This window comes from Ipomoea triloba, chromosome 13, assembly GCF_003576645.1.
Source record: "Ipomoea triloba cultivar NCNSP0323 chromosome 13, ASM357664v1".
NCBI classification, from domain to species: domain Eukaryota; kingdom Viridiplantae; phylum Streptophyta; class Magnoliopsida; order Solanales; family Convolvulaceae; genus Ipomoea; species Ipomoea triloba.
This window is the reverse complement of record NC_044928.1, coordinates 23,529,872-23,548,083: the sequence shown is the minus strand read 5'-3', so window position 1 is coordinate 23,548,083 and position 18,212 is coordinate 23,529,872. Positions and strand designations below refer to the sequence as shown.

Here is an 18,212-nt window from a genome sequence, read left to right as displayed (position 1 = left end):
TGGAGCCCTGTGCGGTAGCACATCTTGCACGCCCTAAAATCCGGCCCTGCTTCGAGCATTAATATTTGAAATTAAAAATAATAAGCAAAGTATGGACAATTCAATATGAAAGCATATTCATTCATTATTAAACTACAAACCACAGAATATATTGCTGATCTATCTTGCAATACAAACTAATGAGCAATTAGTTAATGGTTAGTTGGATGAGAATGAAAGAAATTGATGGGCTATAAAATTGGGAGAATACCCACCCTATATACACAAAGAGAGAACAAAAGCTAATGCAAAAAATAAGATAAAAACTTCAACAAGATATATGATTGAATATTTTTTAGTTTTGAAATTAAAACACAGATAATGGAACAATATTGCAATGGCTTATCCACCAAGGCACTCTTCATCTTCTCATTCCCGGTCTTCCGGTTCTAATATTGCATGCTTGTCTTTCCTCTTCCTTACAGCATTTTTTGTCTTTAAGGTTCATACCCAAATCCCGCTTTTTATTGTCATTGTTAATGTTTTCTTCCCTTCTCCCATCATGTCTACGATCTTCACGGGTTGTTTATTAAGAAATACATATTATTAACATTCACGAGGTGAATGGTAGAATAATCCCATTAAATTTTGTGAAATTAGGTTTATGTATTCTTTCCTGAAACAAGAAATATAATCCTATCAAACACAAAAATACTATAGATGTTGGAAAGACATTATTAATGTTGGGTTATGATATTTGAATTTTGTGTAGATCGATATTGTGATTGTTCAGAAACTATCAAGAGCTTGGCACGGCACAGAGCACATAGCGATAAGCCAGATAGAAGTTCATGAACCCAAATCACCTGAATCGCCATTCAAGTAAATTATGCTTAATTTAATTAATTTTGATCGAAATTGAATTGAATTGATTGTGTTGGAGTGTGGGTGCAGATTAGGGAATGGAAGTTTCCACAGGGAGTTTCTGCTGTCATGGGGAGATCATCATTGCAAGATATTAGAAGATGGGGAGCTACTTACCCTGGAGCTTGATAGAAGTTCTGGAGCTGGGTTTGAGTCCAAGAAGGAATTTATCTTCTGCAAGATTGACATGAGAATCAAGCTCGTCCCTGGAGATTCCGCCGGCACTGTCACCACCTATTATGTATGCAATTAACTTATATGTCTGTCCCATCTTAATTTCATACCTAAACTTACTAATTAATTAGATTGTCCCATGTTAATTTGATATATACCTAAACTTACTATAAGTTTATGATCAGTATTTGAAATTTTGAATGCAGTTGTCATCAGATGGCGATCACCATGATGAGATCGATTTTGAATTCTTGGGGAACTCGAGTGGAAATCCCTACACTCTTCACACTAATGTATTTAGTCAAGGAAGAGGCGACAGAGAGGTGCAGTTCTTCTTGTGGTTTGACCCTACCGCAGATTTTCACACCTATACTATCCTCTGGAATCCCAAATCCATCATGTAAGTACGCCAAACATTCACTTCAATTCAAACTCACATTTTGCCAAGCAACATGTAATGATTCTTTTATATAAGAGGTCATGATCGAGCCTGAAGGAGTATAGATAATCAGATACTACAATATAATAGCAGTAGTTATACCGTGAACCATGATCCGCAATGCATTGTGGACCATGGGTCATTGTTGATACTGCAGTTGTGTTGAACAAATAGCGCAATTGTGTTGAACTGATAGTGCAGTTGTGTTGAAAGGAAACTGCAGTTGCGCGGAAAGAGACTGTTTCATCCGTCTGGAACTACAATTGTGTTGAACGGATGAACGACCTCTGTTCCGCACAATTGCAGTTTCCTTTCAACACAACTGCAGTAGCAGCTCAGCACAACTGTAGTATCCGTACAATTCAACTGCCCATGACCATGGTCCACAATATAATTTGCTATATAATAGAGTGAGTTGTATTTGATTTTAACATAAATCAATTCTGACAGCTTCTATGTTGATGGAACACCAATAAGAGAGTTCAGAAACGCAGAGAAAATTGGGGTGCCGTTCCCCAAGGACCAACCGATGAGGCTATACTCCAGCATATGGAACGCCGACAGCTGGGCCACGCAGGGCGGGCGAGTGAAGACCAATTGGACTCTCGCTCCCTTCGTAGCCGCATACAGGAATTTCAGCGCCGAAGGCTGCGTTTGGTCCCGCCCAGGTAGATCCTCGTCCTGCAATTTCGACGACGACGCCGCGCTAACCGCCGAGAATTCGTGGTTCAACACCGAGCTCAACCGCTGGACCCGGGCCAGGATGAGGACTATCCAGAGAAGGCATATGGTTTATAATTACTGCACCGATAAATGGAGGTTTCGCCGCCGCGGCCCTGGCCGAGAATGTAGGTATCGCTAGCCTAGGAACAATGAACAAATACTCATTAATGGATCTGGCTTCGATTCAGCTCACATTTCAAGTTTAACTCATTTAGGCAAATCTAATTCCAATTTTTTTTTTTTTTTTTACATTTATAAAAGTTTTAATTTTTTTTCTTTTCACATTAATATTTTAGTAATTCATTTATTCACTACCTAAGCTAGCTACTGGGTTAAAAGCATTTTAAGTCTCTTTATTTTTCTTTCTTCTTTTAGTGGTATTTCTTAGAAAATTAAATAAGTTTTCTGTAAATGTGGATATTGTATATTGGTTTTGTTCAATATTTTCATTATTTTTGTAAAAGAGTTAATACCAGTTGAGATTACTCGACTATTGCGATTTACTTTAAAAAGTTTATCTGTTTAATTTTTTGTTTGATTTAGTCCCTTAACTGTTAAAACGTTACAAAACAGTGATTTTCACTTTATTATATTAATTGTGACAAAATTATAATAGCCATATAAATAAAAATTGACTCCTAAAACATACATGTCTAACACATAGAAAGACATAATTTTGAAGTGAAAACTTAGAAAATTAAGTATTATCTCGAATTGTACATGAGTTTTTCACAAGAGGAATTTTATAGTAGTTAACCTACCTTGAAAGATGTCTTAGAGATATTTCATACAGAAATGTGTCATTTACTTAGAGCATCCTCAATTGGTTGTTTTTTTTTTTGAAAATCAATAATCAAATATATTAAATCAATAGACCCTCAATTGGTTGTTAGTGCCCTTTACATACTTCAAAATCCTTTTTATACCATGTAAATGTGATTTCCGATACGGGATTGATATCTTGCACACATTTCTAAACTATACATAACGTGAAGTTTACTTGCTATTCAATATAGTAAACTACCGATCATGCTCCAGTGTAGAATGGGCTCCTCCACTATTATACCGGTCTCATCCTTTGATAATTTTGTTGAAGTTGATATTGGTGTTACTGTAATCTTGCAAGGATTCTAGATCAAACTTCTTCATGAGATTTCTTGCATATTTTTCTTGTGAAATAAAAATACCTTCATTGCATTGTTTGATTGTAGTCCCAAAAAGCATGTCATTTCTCGTACCATGCTCATTTCAAACTCTCTTTTCATAACATTTGTCAATTTTTTGTATACCTTTTATTTGTAAATCCAAACACAATGTTATCAATATAGATTTGTGCAACTGGTCTTTTCATAAACAATGTTTTATCCTTGTTTCCATGATGATAAACCTACTCAATTGTTCATACAAAGCATGAGAAGCTTGTTTCAGTCCATACAGTGCTTTCCTTAGTTTGTACATACGCGTAATTAGGGTGTATGTTCTGGATCTTCAAAACTTCTGGATTGAACAACATAGATGTCTTCATGAGGGTAACCATTTAAAAATGATTTTTGACATCCATTTGAAATAATAGCTTAAAGTTTAAATGCATTACACAACTAAATATATATATTCTAATATAAACACTAGTGCAAATGTTTCATCATAATCAATGACCTCGACTTGTGTGTATCCATGTGCAACTATGCGAGCTTTTTTCCTTGCTATAATCCCAAACTCATTAGTCTTATTATTAATTAAAAATCCACTTTGTTCCATTATATTTACATTCTCAGGTATTGTTACCATAAATCTCATGCATAAATGATTTCTTTCAAATTGTTTCAGATTATGATAAAGTATACTCTCTCACAATATATGATTTTGGTAATGAGATGGGCATGGTGTGCAAGAGGTACCCTTTAAACTTGCCTACTAGGCTTGTGGGTAAGAAGTGTGGCATGCAAAGTTTGAATTGAAGTTTCTATTCTAGACATAGCGACCATAGTTACCACCCCACCCGTGTTGGGGGCCAGTATATGCAGGACACAGCTCCACTCTGACCTACTTCTCCTCTTCACTCTTCATTTCGTTTGAACTTCCGTATGTCTCTTGTGTTACTAACTGACTTTCTCTCCATCACTTAGGCATCATCCTACTCATCTCACTTGTTCATGTGCCAAAGTATGTAGCTCCAATACATAACCAAATAGGTTCAAATTCATGCAATTTTCATCAATATCATCTCCCCATCACCTAAATGACACAAGAAGAACCAAATCAGCACACATGCGCTTGACTTCAAATAACACAAAAGTCAAAAACCATGAGAATTAAATTTGATGCTAAATATGGGCATCGAAATAGTAAAAATTGACACTTATTAATTATATAATATTTGGAACAAATTATTTAGACCAAATCTTAATCAAATATTTTATTTAATAATATGATATCCGATCAATGTTACAATTGATTAATATTTATTATTAACATGTGAATTGAGTGATTTCACCATGATTATATTTATGTAAATTAAAGTCAGCATAAAAAAGTACAAATTTTAATAAAAGATTTTGATCAATATAACATTTGTTTCTAAATTTTGATACAAATACATTTATTGACTAGTATCCTTTACAGAATTCTTGTTTTAAATATTTAAGGTATGTTAGCATGTGTTCTCTTATTTACTTATTTATTTTTATATGACCAAAACTATTACGGAGTATTTTTTATACAAAAAACATTTTCTAATATGTACATTATTTAAGATAATTAGTGAATTGATTTATCTTACTATATGTTAATACAAAAATGAACACAATAACCAAATTAAATAATTAAAAATTCAATAAAATAATTAGACATTCATATAACAAATATTGTGGATAATGTTAGCATTGATTGTAACTTGTCTTTTAATTGATGACCATCCACCATTGAACAAAAATTAATGGAAAAAATTTATGCACTAATAAAAATCAGGTTCATTCTAAATTGCATAAGTGAACTGTACTATACTTAATTAAATAATTCTAAGCAATTTGAGGGACATTTAAGTAATTTTAAAGAATTGAAATGTAAAAGTTGATCTGTTGTCAAAAAGCGCCTTTTGTGTCAAGCAACTTTTTGATGCATCAAATGAGAAATTTCAGTCTTAGCTAGATAGATAGTAGATAATTTCACCGAAAAAAAGTAGATATTAAATAATGCTCCACACATTGAATGTTGATGTAACTTTTTGATGCATCAGATGAGAAATTTCTGACTTAGCTAAATAGATAGTACATAATCTCACCAAAAAACAGAAGATAGATATTAGATAATACTTCACACATTGAACGTTGATGCAATAACTTTTTGGTGCATTGGATGAGAAATTTCTGGCTTAGCTAAATAGATAATAGATAATCTCACAAAAAAAAAGAAAAGAAGATAGATATTAGATAATGCTTCACACATTGAACATGATGTAACTTTTTGGTGCATCGGATGATAAATTTTTGGCTTAGCTAGATAGATAGTACATAATCTCACCCAAAAAAAGAAGATAGATTTAGATAATGCTACACACATTGAACGTTGATGTAACTTTTTGACGCATCGAATGAGAAATTTCTGGCTTAGCGAGATAAATAGTACAAAAAAAAAAGAAGAGAGATAGATATTAGATAATGCTCCACACTTTGAATGTAATTTTTTTTAGAGTTAATACCACAAATGGTCCTCTGACTATTGGGCTGGTACTCCTTTTAGTCCCCGACTTTCAATTCGACCACAAATGATCCTCTGACTTTTATTTTTGACCATAAATAGTCCTTTGTTAAAATTTCTGTTAAATATGTGTTAAATCTAGGGGTAATATCGTCAAATTGATTAATATTATTATGATTACTTCTTTTTGATAATTATATGACAACATAATTAATTTGAAACATTAATAAACATTAAGTTAATAAATATAAAAACAAAATGGACGTGACAAATTACATAAATGAACAAATTAAATAAAAATTCATGATTACTGTTCGCAATTTGTAATTGATTAATTATATGAATTCAACGTTGACAGCTTTCAGTTATGTCCCAAACAAAATGTTTGATCGATTAATGAAGAGTGAAAACTATTAATCGGTCATGTATAAACAACCATGAAAATGATGGAAGCAAGGTTTTTGAAAAAAAAAACTTCCATTTTAATCTGTTGGTTAAATTAAAACATATAGCTCTAATATTAAATCTTCATTTTGTACGCATAATTACGAGATATAAGGTGTATTATTTTTTATTTATGAGTATTTATATTTGTTACTTGTTTCAATTATGCTTGTTGGTGAAAAATTCTAAACATTTTTATTTTATGACCATTATATATCAATTTGACGATAATACCCCTAAATTTAAAACCTACTTAACAGAAATTTTAATGGAGGACTATTTGTGCTCAAAAATGAGGTGTATTATTTTTTATTTATGAGTATTTATATTTGTTACTTGTTTCAATTATGCTTGTTGGTGAAAAATTCTAAACATTTTTATTTTATGACCATTATATATCAATTTGACGATAATACCCCTGGATTTAACACCTACTTAACAGAAATTTTAATGGAGGACTATTTGTGCTCAAAAATGAAAGTCAGAGGACCATTTGTGGTCAAATTGAAAGTCAAGGACTAAAAGGAGTACTACCCCAATAGTCAGAGGAACATTTGTGATATTAACTCTTTTTTTTAGTATTATCGACTCTATCATAAGGTAGTATATCTTTTACATTTTCTCTAATTATTGCAATTCAAAAGAGTTAATACCCCACTACCAAGATTCGATCCCGTAATCTTCCATCAAGGAGAGTCATAAATGTGTTATTTGAGCAGTGTCAGACAACGTTGGTGTAATTTTTCAATCTCATACTAAAAAATTTTAAATGCATTTCATCTTCTACTTTGCTTGGTCATCAACCTTATCTTAAATTATTTTTTCAATTTTGGAAACTACAAGAAAATAGGAAATTAAATTCTTACCATTTACATACTCACTAATTTAAATGATTTAGTGACGAAAATTCTTTGATAAATACCTACAGATTTTGTTAATTTCCTTGTGTATTTTTTTCATATGTAAATTTAGTTTTTTCTTGGAGTGGGAGGACGTACAAATGTTTTCTAAAGTATTAAAACAATTCAAATAAGTGTGTTTTCAAAAAAAAAAAAAAATTCAAATAAGTGTTAGACGAATAATTATATAATAGGTAAGAAATTAAATCATTTTAGTGTAAAATTAAAATAATTAGGAAAAGTAAAGATTTAAAAAACATGTGTTTTATGTGTTATCAATTATGAATGATTTGCTAAAGATCTTGTGGTCTATTGGCACCGGTTACACTACTATGGCTGTGTTTGGCAGAGCTTATTTAGAAGCTTATAGCTTATTTTAAGCTACTAATAAGCTATAAGCTTTGTTTGGTAATGCTCTCAAAATAAGCTAGTAGCTTAAAATAAGAGCTTATTTTGAAACGCTACTTCAGGTAGCTTTTCAAAAATAAGCTAGTAGTTTTTTAACTTTTTTTCCATCTTTATCCTTATTATTTTAAATAAATGACATCATTTATCCCTCCTAATTAAAATTCTTTAGGCATTTTTTCTTCAATATGTTTCGTTGTAATTTTAATTTGATATTTGTGTTTGAACAATAATTTTTGTATGAACTAATTTTATGAATTATAAATATTTTTTTTTACTTCATATATTTTTAAATATATGTTCTTACTTTATATTTTATATTAAATTATATTGATTTCATTATTTTATATTTTAATATGTAAACAAACATATTTAAATTTAAAATTATTTAACTTTTATGTAGATGTCCTTTTTAGTCTTTTTACATTTATCAACTTATCAAAAAGCTAATTTTACCAAACACTTTTAAGCATAACAGCTAGCTTAAAAGTTTTTCAGATTTCAGCTTCGAGCTTATAGCTTTTCAACTTTCAGCTACCATTTCAGCTAGGTTTGCCAAACATAGCCTATATGGAGGGATGGGTTCGAAAAAATTATGAATGATTTTATTGTGTAAACATTTTAAAAGGTTTTTATTAATGTGAAATATTCTACGCCATTATTAGTACTTTTAAAATATTTTACAAATTAAAGTCAAATATCTTATATTATTTCAAGTTGATAGGGAAAATCCTTCACTTGCAATATAAGCATTTAACGCTCCTTGAGGAAGCTAAGGGACTTTTGAATAAAAACTCAGAACTAGATCAGAGAAGAAATAATCTTAATTAGTTTATCTTTCTGAGGTTCAGTCACTTATTTTTGCAATATCACAAATAAATCTTGTCAGTTCAAGAATGAGTAAAAAGGTATATATAAACGTTAAATATGTGTATTTTATAGGAATGTGCAAGTGAGTAAAGATAAAAGCTTTTTTTATAACACGTTGATTCATGGAGGAATAGTTCTATGTATAATACTCCATACAATACAAATCATGATCCATTTGCCAACAATGAGTTGTGTTAGTTATGGTGTAATTATGGAATTAAGAGTACAATCTTCTTCGAAAAGGTTGAAACCCCAACACCAAGGGCTCCTCATACTCCGATGTAAACTCACTAAGCACAAAAGGTTGAATCCCCAACATCAAGGGCTCCTCACACCCCGATGTAAACTCACTGCGCACAAGAAGTCCCCTCACTTTGGTTTCTTCTCCCAAACTTCACCTCGTGACCAGTTGAACTGTCTATACGGGCATCTAATCTTAATAGGGAGATTAGCCGCCTATCCTTAGGCTTGGGTCACAGTGACAACCACGAATGGAAAGCTTCATGGAGCTCTTGACCCCACATGGGCGAAGTAATGGCTAGCAAAGAGGCCCTTTCATGGCTAAAAAATCACGGTATTACTACGGTAAAATTAGACTCTAATTGTGCCAGCACAATTGCAGCCTTGACCTACAAATGTAAAGATCTATTCTATACAGGATATGTACGTAGCTAGTGAATATCTTAGTATTATGACAAACTTTGATCGTTTAGTCTTTCGTTTGATTAAGAGATTAGTAAATCTGTTGGTTTATGCTCGAGCCGACGTTGTAGGCTCTCAGTGTGGTTCTCGTTGTTGGGACTCATTTCCTTCTGATTGTATTCCTTCCCTACTTCAATTTCTCCTTCCAGTTAATAATATATAGCTTCTCTTTTGATTTTCAAAAAAAAAAAAAGGTCAATACTTATTACTTAATTTGAGTACCACATTGCAAAATAATAAGTCAATACTTAATTATGTTTAACAATCGCAAAATAAACTTATTAATGGCATAATCTGCGATATCCTTTCCTTCCACATTTATTATGGAGCTTAACTACACAGTCAAAGTCAAAGTCAAAGGAAATAAAAAGGGTAAAGAAACAAATGAGCTTAATCAAAGCACTAAAATAATGCCCTTTCCTTTACATATCATATTGGATAGCCATAAATAAGCAATAATCACTTTCTTGAAAACCCCAACCTTTGGCAAGATTTCCATACCGCTCCAAAAAAAAAAAAAAAATGTACGGCGAAAAGATCTTCATAAAGAAGAAGGAGACGCGAGGGCGGCAAAAGATCGCCATCAAGATGATCGACAACCACGCGAGCCGGCAAGTCACGTTCTCCAAACGCCGGTCCGGAATCTTCAAGAAGGCCGGCGAGCTCTCCGTCCTGTGCGGCGCTCAAGTGGCGGTCGTCGTTTTTTCCCCCAAGGGAAAAGTCTTCACGTTCGGCCACCCCAGCTTCGACGCCGTGGTGCGGCGCTTCCAAACCGCCGCCGACGCGCTGCGCGTGACGCAGACGCCGCCGTCGCATCCGGCGGTGCAGGAGATTAACGCGCTGGAGGAGGAGCGGAAGAGGCTCCTGGAGAATAAAGATGGGAGTAGGGGCAATAATGGCGCGGCGGCGCAAGATAGCGTGAATTTGTTTTGGTGGAATGGGGATATTGAGGAAATGGGGAGAGAAGAGCTGGGGGCTTTCATGGCGGCTTTGGAAGCTTTGAAGGCCAATGTTATACTGAAGGCTAGGGATAGGGTTATTGCGGAAAGATTGGAGAATATTGAGGAAGGCAATAAGATTGGGTATTCTGATTTGTTGCTTCCTCGCAGTTCTGATTTTTCTTTGGCAAATTTCTAGTCTAGTGCATGTTTCATTTTCACTATTATTATTGGACAAAATTGTTTATCCATTTTAGTTTTAATTTATATTGAATGTTCATCACATATTTGAACTATATCTATTGGATTGGCTAATTAAGCTAGGTGTTATATTTTCAATTTTAATTTGCTAGTGATGAAGTTTAAATTCCGTGCCCCGAAAGAGGTGGTTGGGCGGATGGAGCAAGATTCTTATACGGAAGGTTTTGAGTTTGATTCTTGTTAACACTCTTGGTCCAGCCCGTCGTCTCACAAAGTCTGTTCCTAGTGTTCTTAGTGTGGTTTCCAGTTTACATGTTCTATGTGGGTGATTTGCATGCTATTACACAATATACATTAACATGATTTATACTGTGCACACTTTTGAGTTTCCATAGTAACCAAAGAAACGAAGTTATAAATGTTGATTTTTTCAATGTAATAATTCTTAAAAGCATGGTGTAATTGAATGGTGATACAACATTCTATTCATTGATTTCGTAGGGTAAATATTAGGAGTAAATTGAAGATATATAGGTGAATGGCATATTTCTATTAGAATTACGTACATATTCATTAAAACCACCCATTAAGATAAACTTTTAGGGTTAAATTGGTACATAATAAACTTGGGGAGTTAGGATTAAGAAAATCACAATCTCTTATTATAATAAAGAGAGGGAATTTGGCTAATGAAAATGCTCCATTCTCCCGCCCAAGAACTTTGTTTTTTTTTTTTTCCTTTTTTTTTTTAAAAATGGATTGCTTAATAATCTGATTGGAATATTTAATGTATTCCATTTTCCAATGCTATTAATTGCTCTTTATAAGAAGTAATTGATTAATATCATTACCAATGTATTTTTTACTTTTACAAGTTACAATAAAAGGAAGCATGCTAAAAAATAATAATTACATCTTTTTTGAATCTAAATTTTGGTGAGAAGTAGCCTATAAATACTAATGTCTTAGAAGTGAAATCCCAACATTCACATTGAAGCCCCATTCACATTGTTCACATTGAAGCACAACTGCACATAGAGAGAAAGATCAGGAAACAAGAGGTGATAACTCATTCTTACATTTTTTATGTTTATGAAGTGATATATAGATAATTTTTTATTTGTTTTTCTCATTTATTTTGTATACATCAGGAAAGCATGATAGACACTAAATGATTGAATCAAATAGTAATCCTCATTGTGAAAAGTATTTTCCCTTAGCAATACTAAATCAGAACAGAAAAGAAGAGTTAGAATGTCCTTTTTTTATGGGAGCTAATGTCCTTTCGAATACATTCATATATTAGAAATGCAGGAGTGCATCTGCAAGCTGTTGTCAAATTAGTCCAAGGACAGACTAAGCAAAATGATATTTAATGGCTCATTTTATACCTATAGGATCATATTCTGAGGAATCTGAGCAAAGCACCCGAGAGGTCAATTGTTAAGTCCAAGCTCTTGTGGAAACTCCCATCAAAATCACAATAGAACTCAATCTGTACAACAATAAGATAAATCATTAGACCTGATTACTACACAACATGAATAAAGATCTTCATTATTATCACTTGTGGGCAGGGTCAAGTGAATTAGTTTACTTCAGGTTCTTCAATCATTCATATATATTCCAACTCAATCTAGATTAGATAAATAGATTCACATTACATAAATCCTTATTTTGATGGAAAATAAATTAATGCAATGAGACGTATTTCTGCGCACAGATCATTCAAATATAAAATATTGCATTTGAAACACTAGCATTTACCCATTAATTTTTGACATTTATTTTAAGGAGAGGAGGCCAGATATGCTAATGGCGGAGAGCCGGAGACGCGGTGAAGAATCGGAGAAGCGAGGCCGGAGAGCATTTGAACGCCCAAAGGATGTGGCATATACTTGAGAGTGGTACCTGTTTCCGAAGAGCACATGAACCCTGATGAAATAACTCATGAACATATTTTTTGTAATTGATACCAAACTGTTGAAAAAGCAGTTCACTTTTCTCCTGCTTTTGAGTTTCCTGCCAAAATAAAATAACATAAAATAAACTGAAAAGAAAATAGTAATAATTGAATATTGCATTTGAATTAATATTAACTTTCTCTACAACTATATACCCCATGTTGTAACTTTATCAGTAAGCTGTAAGTGACTATGGACCCATGTAAAGCAAACAAATTGAAAATTGCCTTTGAACGACAATCAAGTAACTCAAAATAAAACAGCAGAAACATTAACTCTAAGTTGAAACTTGAAAGAAACGATTACAGATAAATACATGAGGAAAAATTTATATAAAAAATCCAAACTAACTACATTCAAGTAATATGAATTATAACTGCTTTGAATTATGTGAGTCATTAATGCTGAAAATCATTTAAAAACTTATTTTAAGAGGAACTGGTTCTTCAAGATATCCCATCTCAGTACTGCTCCAAATTCACTTACAAATTTCATATAAAACATCTGGGTAGCAAGAAACAGTTTAAAGAAGAATGGGGAAGTTAGAAAATTCAACTATCATAGGTTAGAAAATTCTAAGGATTATTTTAAATCTTTATTAATACAGATTTACATATTTCATAGTGAAAGGAACTGCAATCCCAGTTTTTATACTTTTAGAATATAAAAATATAGGGTTCTCTTCACTCCTCTAAAGTACACAGAACAAATAAAATAAATTTCTGTAAATGAATGTCTAACTATTTAGAAAATAGGAATTAGAGTTATACTTGGAGTAAAATACATCTTAGTTAAAATTCTACTTATCTTAGGCAGATCCATCTCTTCTCTCTTTTTTGATTATCATTTAGATACTCCATATCTAATTGCATGTTATAGGTTGGGTCTCTATGGCCATAGAAGACGAGGGTTGTTGCCGGGAACTAGCGAAGGAGGATGGGGGTTCTGAAGCTGGTCTTGATTGAGGGTTTTGCGAGGCTAGGATTACGGAGGGAGTGAAGAAGAAGACCGATGAAGTAAGAGGTGGTGCTGAGGAGGTAGAGACGGCAGAAGGTGAAGGAGTAAGTGTTAGTGACGGAGGTGGCGGCTGTTATTGTTGCGACGGTGACAACCGTTTGCTTGGCGGCGGCGGCGGTTTTGCTCCATTGAAGTAAATAGGATGCAAATCAGCAATATGTTTGGGGGTCTAACCGCAGCGACGCCATGCTTCTGTAGAATATAGAGTATTGATTGGATTTCTAAAATGGTAAAGGGAGGAGAGTCAGTTTTAGACAGAGCAGCGATGAAGACGGAGATGGCAAATGACAATAGATTTGGGGTCAAACGTGTTGGGGTTAGTATTTGTACATGGGCTTTAGAAATTTTTGGGCTATATATTGTTATGGGCCCTCGGTCCATCAAGAAGATTTTTCTTTTATCAGGGTCCATCAAGATGATGGTGATTATTATTATTATTATTATTATTATTATTGTTGTTGTTGTTGTTGTTGTTATCATAATCATTACTATATATTATCTGTTTGATTTCTTTTTAGGAAATTTTTTATATTATTTAAAAGAATTATATTTTTTTATTAGGGGTATTTATTGTGTACTGTCCCTATTATTTGAGTTTTTATGAATAGAATATTTTTCCTCATGATGATCATAATAATTAGTGAAGTATTACATTTTGGTTAGTTTTATTACATAAAATTTAATTATTTTAATATCAAAGTCTAATTATAGTTTAGAAGTTAATATAATTTTAAATTAAATGAAATATTTATTAATAGGGTCAAGATCACGTTGTTGTTTATAAAATATTTTATATTCACTTTAATAATTAGGTTAGGTGTTCTTTGAGTAGCAACATATATTTAATAGAGTATAATTAATAGTAAAGTAACATTATTTAGTTATTGTTATTTTAGAGATTGTAGTTTATAAGATACACATTTACAATTAGTTAAAAACACAAATATGGTTAAATATGTTGAAGAATTACATTTTTTTTCTAGATTGAGAAATAAAACGTTTCAATCTAATCAATTATTTTCTTATTAAGTAACTAAATTATATTGATGTACATATTCAATAGTACTACTAATTTTTGTAAAGTGTTAATAATCATTTTTTAGATTTTGTTTTTGTTTTTAAATTGTTGTTTATGTTTACCTATATAAATTTTAATTGTTTTTATTTATGGATTAAAATTTATATTTACTTAAATTGGATTATATTTTGGTAACTTTATTTATTTTTTCCTTTTGTGTTAAATATAGTAATGCTAAGGAAAAATACATTCTGCAATGAATTCTGATGATTCATGTTTTTTGTATGGTTATGGGGGTATATGCAAAACTTTTGTTTGGAAAACATCATCTGCTGCTATACGTTCGCAAGGTGATATTGTCTTAAATGTTGCTTCGAGTGGTATTGCTTCTCTTTTTATACCTGGTGGTAGAACTGCTCATTCTCGATTTGTTGAAGCAACGATATTGTGTGGAAAAAATGTGGGTACTCATGTGTTAATCCCTAGATTATCAATGACACCATCAAGTCTACGGTTGCCATTTAAGTTTGCAATGAGACAATTCCACTAATGTTGTCTTATGCAATGACAATAATAAATAAAAGTCAGGGAGAAAGTCTGTCTAATGTGACTATTTTTAAACAAATCTGTTTTTGTACATGGACAACTTTATGTGGTTCTATTGAGAGTTAACAACCCTAATGGTCTTAAAGTTGTTATTTTTTTATGATAAGAGATTATTCTTCTTTTGCGTCAAATGTTGTATACATGAGTTTTAAGAATTTGTAACTTTCATATTTAATGGAACATTATGACAATAATGTATTTATATATTTTGTAATGAATATGATAATCCACCTTAAATATTGTTCATTCTTTTAGTTAATTATTACCGTAATGCTATTATTAAACTAACTATACATCAAAATAAATTATAAATTAACTACAAAGTTGCTTATATTTTAAATTACATTTAATTATATTAATACTTTGTAATAATATAACATTAAATTTATATTTCCAAATTTCAGTCCGTGCATCGCACGGGTGGCATACTAGTTAAATATAAGATTCATAATAGAGATCCTATTCAATGATTCAGGATTAACTATCAAACTTTTAAGGTTAAAGCTTTAGGCTTTAATGTTTGATCACCAAAATCAAACTTGTAGGGTTAAAGCTTTAGCTGTTAATGTTTGATCACCACAATACATCAGCTAAATAAGGAATTATCCTTTTGTTTTTTTTTTTGAAAACAAGGAATTATCCTATTCCATGCAATTCTTAGAATCCTACATGGTTGGATGGTCTCAAGATTTTAAGTTGAAGAAGAATGTAGTGTATATTATGCTTGACTTGAGCTTTTAAGCCCAAGAGGTGTGGTGTGGACCCAAGGCGAAGTATGTGAACCAAGAGTTGATATTGGGATCGGCCACGTTGGGAGGTTGGGTTGGCTAGGCATGAGCTTGGAAGATGTACTAAGGAGATCCAAAGTCAACCAAAGGCTACTCAAGAGAGTGGAGGTCAAGTTAGTTCTCAGTACCAAGGTTAGCCATGACTTGAGCTCAGGCATTGAGGTCGACATAGGAAGCAGAATCCGTGAGGATGCTTGGTCGTCCTATGGCTAGCATGGGACCCTAGGGTCGGCCGGTGTGTACTAATTGATGGGTGGCGAGAAGTCAAACACTTGAAAAGAGATGAACAACTCAAAGTGGCAAGGGTAGGCTTAAAGAATTGAAATCGATCGTAAGCAGGAGATGTCTCAGACGATTGAAGAGGACAGTCGACAAGAGGCCGACTGATATCACCCATGAGTGAATGAATGGAAGAGATTCTATAAAGAGGAGGAGTCAGAGTAAAGAGGAGGAGTCAGAGACGAAAGTAGTCGGTCGACGAAGAGGGCTGACCGATTGAGGGCTGATTAGCACTCATGGGTGAATGAGTGGAAGAGATTCCATGAAAAGGAGAAATCGGAGAGGGAAGACTTCACGGGGAAGGCAAGCGATGAGGAAGAAGAATAAGAGATTGAGGATCAGGATGTTTCGTTGCAATTGAGTGAGAATATCAAGAAATACAACAAGAAGTACGAAGCCAATTAGAAAAAGTCAGACTCGATCGATCCCGAGCCAGAACCATAGGAGAAAGCGTGAAATGGAATAAGTCTGAAGCCCGTCCCTAGCGAGCCGAGGGAGAAGGGCTAGCTAGATAAGCAATCTAAGCATATTAGGAAACTTCCTAAGACAAGGGGATCCGGCGCGGATTTTGTGGGTAGGAAAATGAAAGTAGATCAAGAGGCTTTAGGAAGCTGAATGAAATATAATTAGCTAGGCAAGAAATCATGTACATTTATGGCAGTTTAGGGTTACCATGTAAAGATTCAACCCCTCCTTGTATAAATAGAGGTATTGTACCTTGAAAAAGGTTAAGTAATTCTTAATTAAAGAAAAACCGTTGTTTTAATTATTCTCTAAAGCTTAGATATTCTCTTCGGTTGTTGTTGACCCGCCGTTCGACCCCCCGTGGTTGATAAAACCAACACTAATCATGTTGTAAGGGTGTTCAGAGGTTTGACCTCTTCCAACACCGGGGTGTTGAGAAAATGAGCTCACATCGACCTATGGCTAAGCTCGTGTACTTTATGGTGACGAACACACCTTGCTTTGGCTTGTAACCGAGGTCAACTTGCTTGTGCCCAAGCTTGTGTGTACTAAGCACACATCAAGGAGCTCATCTCATTTTAGGTAGCCAATCTTATGATTTGCCAAGCTCGCACCGAAGGGCTCGCCTTTTTCTAAGAACCCAAGCTCATGAATTACTAAGTTCGCACAGAAAGATATGCCTCGTCTAAGGAAGCCGAACTCATGAATTCTCAAGCTCATGCAAAGGCTTGTCTCGCTTTGAGAATCTGATGTTGTGACTTACCGAGCTCATGATGAAGGAGGAATTTGCTTCATGAAGCGAAGCACATGACCTACCGAGCTCCCATTAAGAAACTTGTTTTCTCTCAAGCGACCCAGCCCAGACTAGACGACTCGACTCAATCTAAACGTCCAAGCTGACCATGAGGTCAAACCGTGGTTAACCAACCCCGACGTCATGCTCCAAGTAAGCAATTTCCATGATTAGCCATGTTCCATGGGATTATCGTCTAACTCTATAGATATAGGTGAACTCATCCTTTCTTTCTAAGAAGAGTTAGTTAACAAAAATAATCTATAGCCCAAATTATTTTTGCTATTTTCGAGGGGGAATGATGTGTTCGACCCTAAAACCCCAACCCCGATTTTCCTTAGTGGCGTTACGAGGTTTGACCTCGCGCTTACCTGAATGGAAGAACTCCCTTCTTAGTTGATCGAGGTCAATGTGTTAGCCCAAAAAAAAAAAGCTAAGCCTTCCCTTAAAGGTATTACGAGGTCTAACCTTGCCTAGCACCGAATGAGAAAGTACTATCTAAGTGTTACAAGGTTAGAGCTTGCATAGCTCTAACAGGGAACTATTCCCTAGGAATCTAGGATTGAGCACGGCCACGAGGTAGAGGCGATAGCCATGTTTGATCTCAATTAAGCCACTCTGATCTCTATATCGATCCAGTCAAGGCTGAGGTGATCAAAGCGCTTGGTCCCTGGCCACATCCTGTCGACGCCAAGGAGCTGAGCTGAGCTGAAGTAGTGCGAAATTGACAATTTCTTTACAAGCGGATCGGAGGAGAAAAAGTGAAAGCCCAGTACGTAGCCAACGGGCTACTCAATCAACTGTGCTTTTTTTTTTTTTTTTTTTTTTTTTTTTTTTTTTTTTTTTTTTTTTTTTTTTTTTTTTTTTTTTTTAAAAAAAAAAAAAAAA

At 33.6% G+C, this 18,212-nt stretch overlaps 2 protein-coding genes and 1 long non-coding RNA gene across 3 annotated transcripts; 2 read left to right on the top strand and 1 right to left on the bottom strand.

Moving 5' to 3' along the window:
* Nucleotides 1-376: 376 nt before the first annotated feature.
* Nucleotides 377-2,450, top strand: LOC116002131 (xyloglucan endotransglucosylase/hydrolase protein 22-like). Its single transcript, XM_031242169.1, has 5 exons — nt 377-481; nt 752-861; nt 934-1,144; nt 1,284-1,477; nt 1,967-2,450. Exons 1-5 carry the CDS (start codon nt 377-379, stop codon nt 2,376-2,378), a joined length of 1,032 nt encoding a protein of 343 aa, XP_031098029.1. The 3' UTR covers nt 2,379-2,450.
* A 7,244-nt stretch (nt 2,451-9,694) lies between these two features.
* LOC116002667 (agamous-like MADS-box protein AGL62) lies at nt 9,695-10,532 on the top strand. Its single transcript, XM_031242827.1, has one exon. The coding sequence runs from the start codon at nt 9,778-9,780 to the stop codon at nt 10,390-10,392; it is 615 nt and encodes a 204-aa protein (XP_031098687.1). The 5' UTR covers nt 9,695-9,777; the 3' UTR covers nt 10,393-10,532.
* A 659-nt stretch (nt 10,533-11,191) lies between these two features.
* On the bottom strand, nt 11,192-13,661 carry LOC116001031. The gene is made up of 3 exons (XR_004094213.1): nt 12,162-13,661; nt 11,786-11,889; nt 11,192-11,422 (listed from the first exon to the last, which is right to left on the bottom strand). It is a non-coding gene; the product is annotated as an uncharacterized LOC116001031 (long non-coding RNA).
* Between the last annotated feature and the right edge of the window lie 4,551 nt (nt 13,662-18,212).

Excerpts from the sequence above, each read along its gene's own strand:
- LOC116002131 (XM_031242169.1), top strand. The coding sequence starts at position 377 with ATGGCTTATCCACCAAGGCACTCTTCATCTTCTCATTCCCGGTCTTCC. Across the intron at positions 482-751 it reads CAGCATTTTTTGTCTTTAAG|ATCGATATTGTGATTGTTCA; the intron begins GTTCATACCCAA and ends AATTTTGTGTAG. Across the intron at positions 1,478-1,966 it reads TGGAATCCCAAATCCATCAT|CTTCTATGTTGATGGAACAC; the intron begins GTAAGTACGCCA and ends CAATTCTGACAG.
- LOC116002667 (XM_031242827.1), top strand. The coding sequence starts at position 9,778 with ATGTACGGCGAAAAGATCTTCATAAAGAAGAAGGAGACGCGAGGGCGG.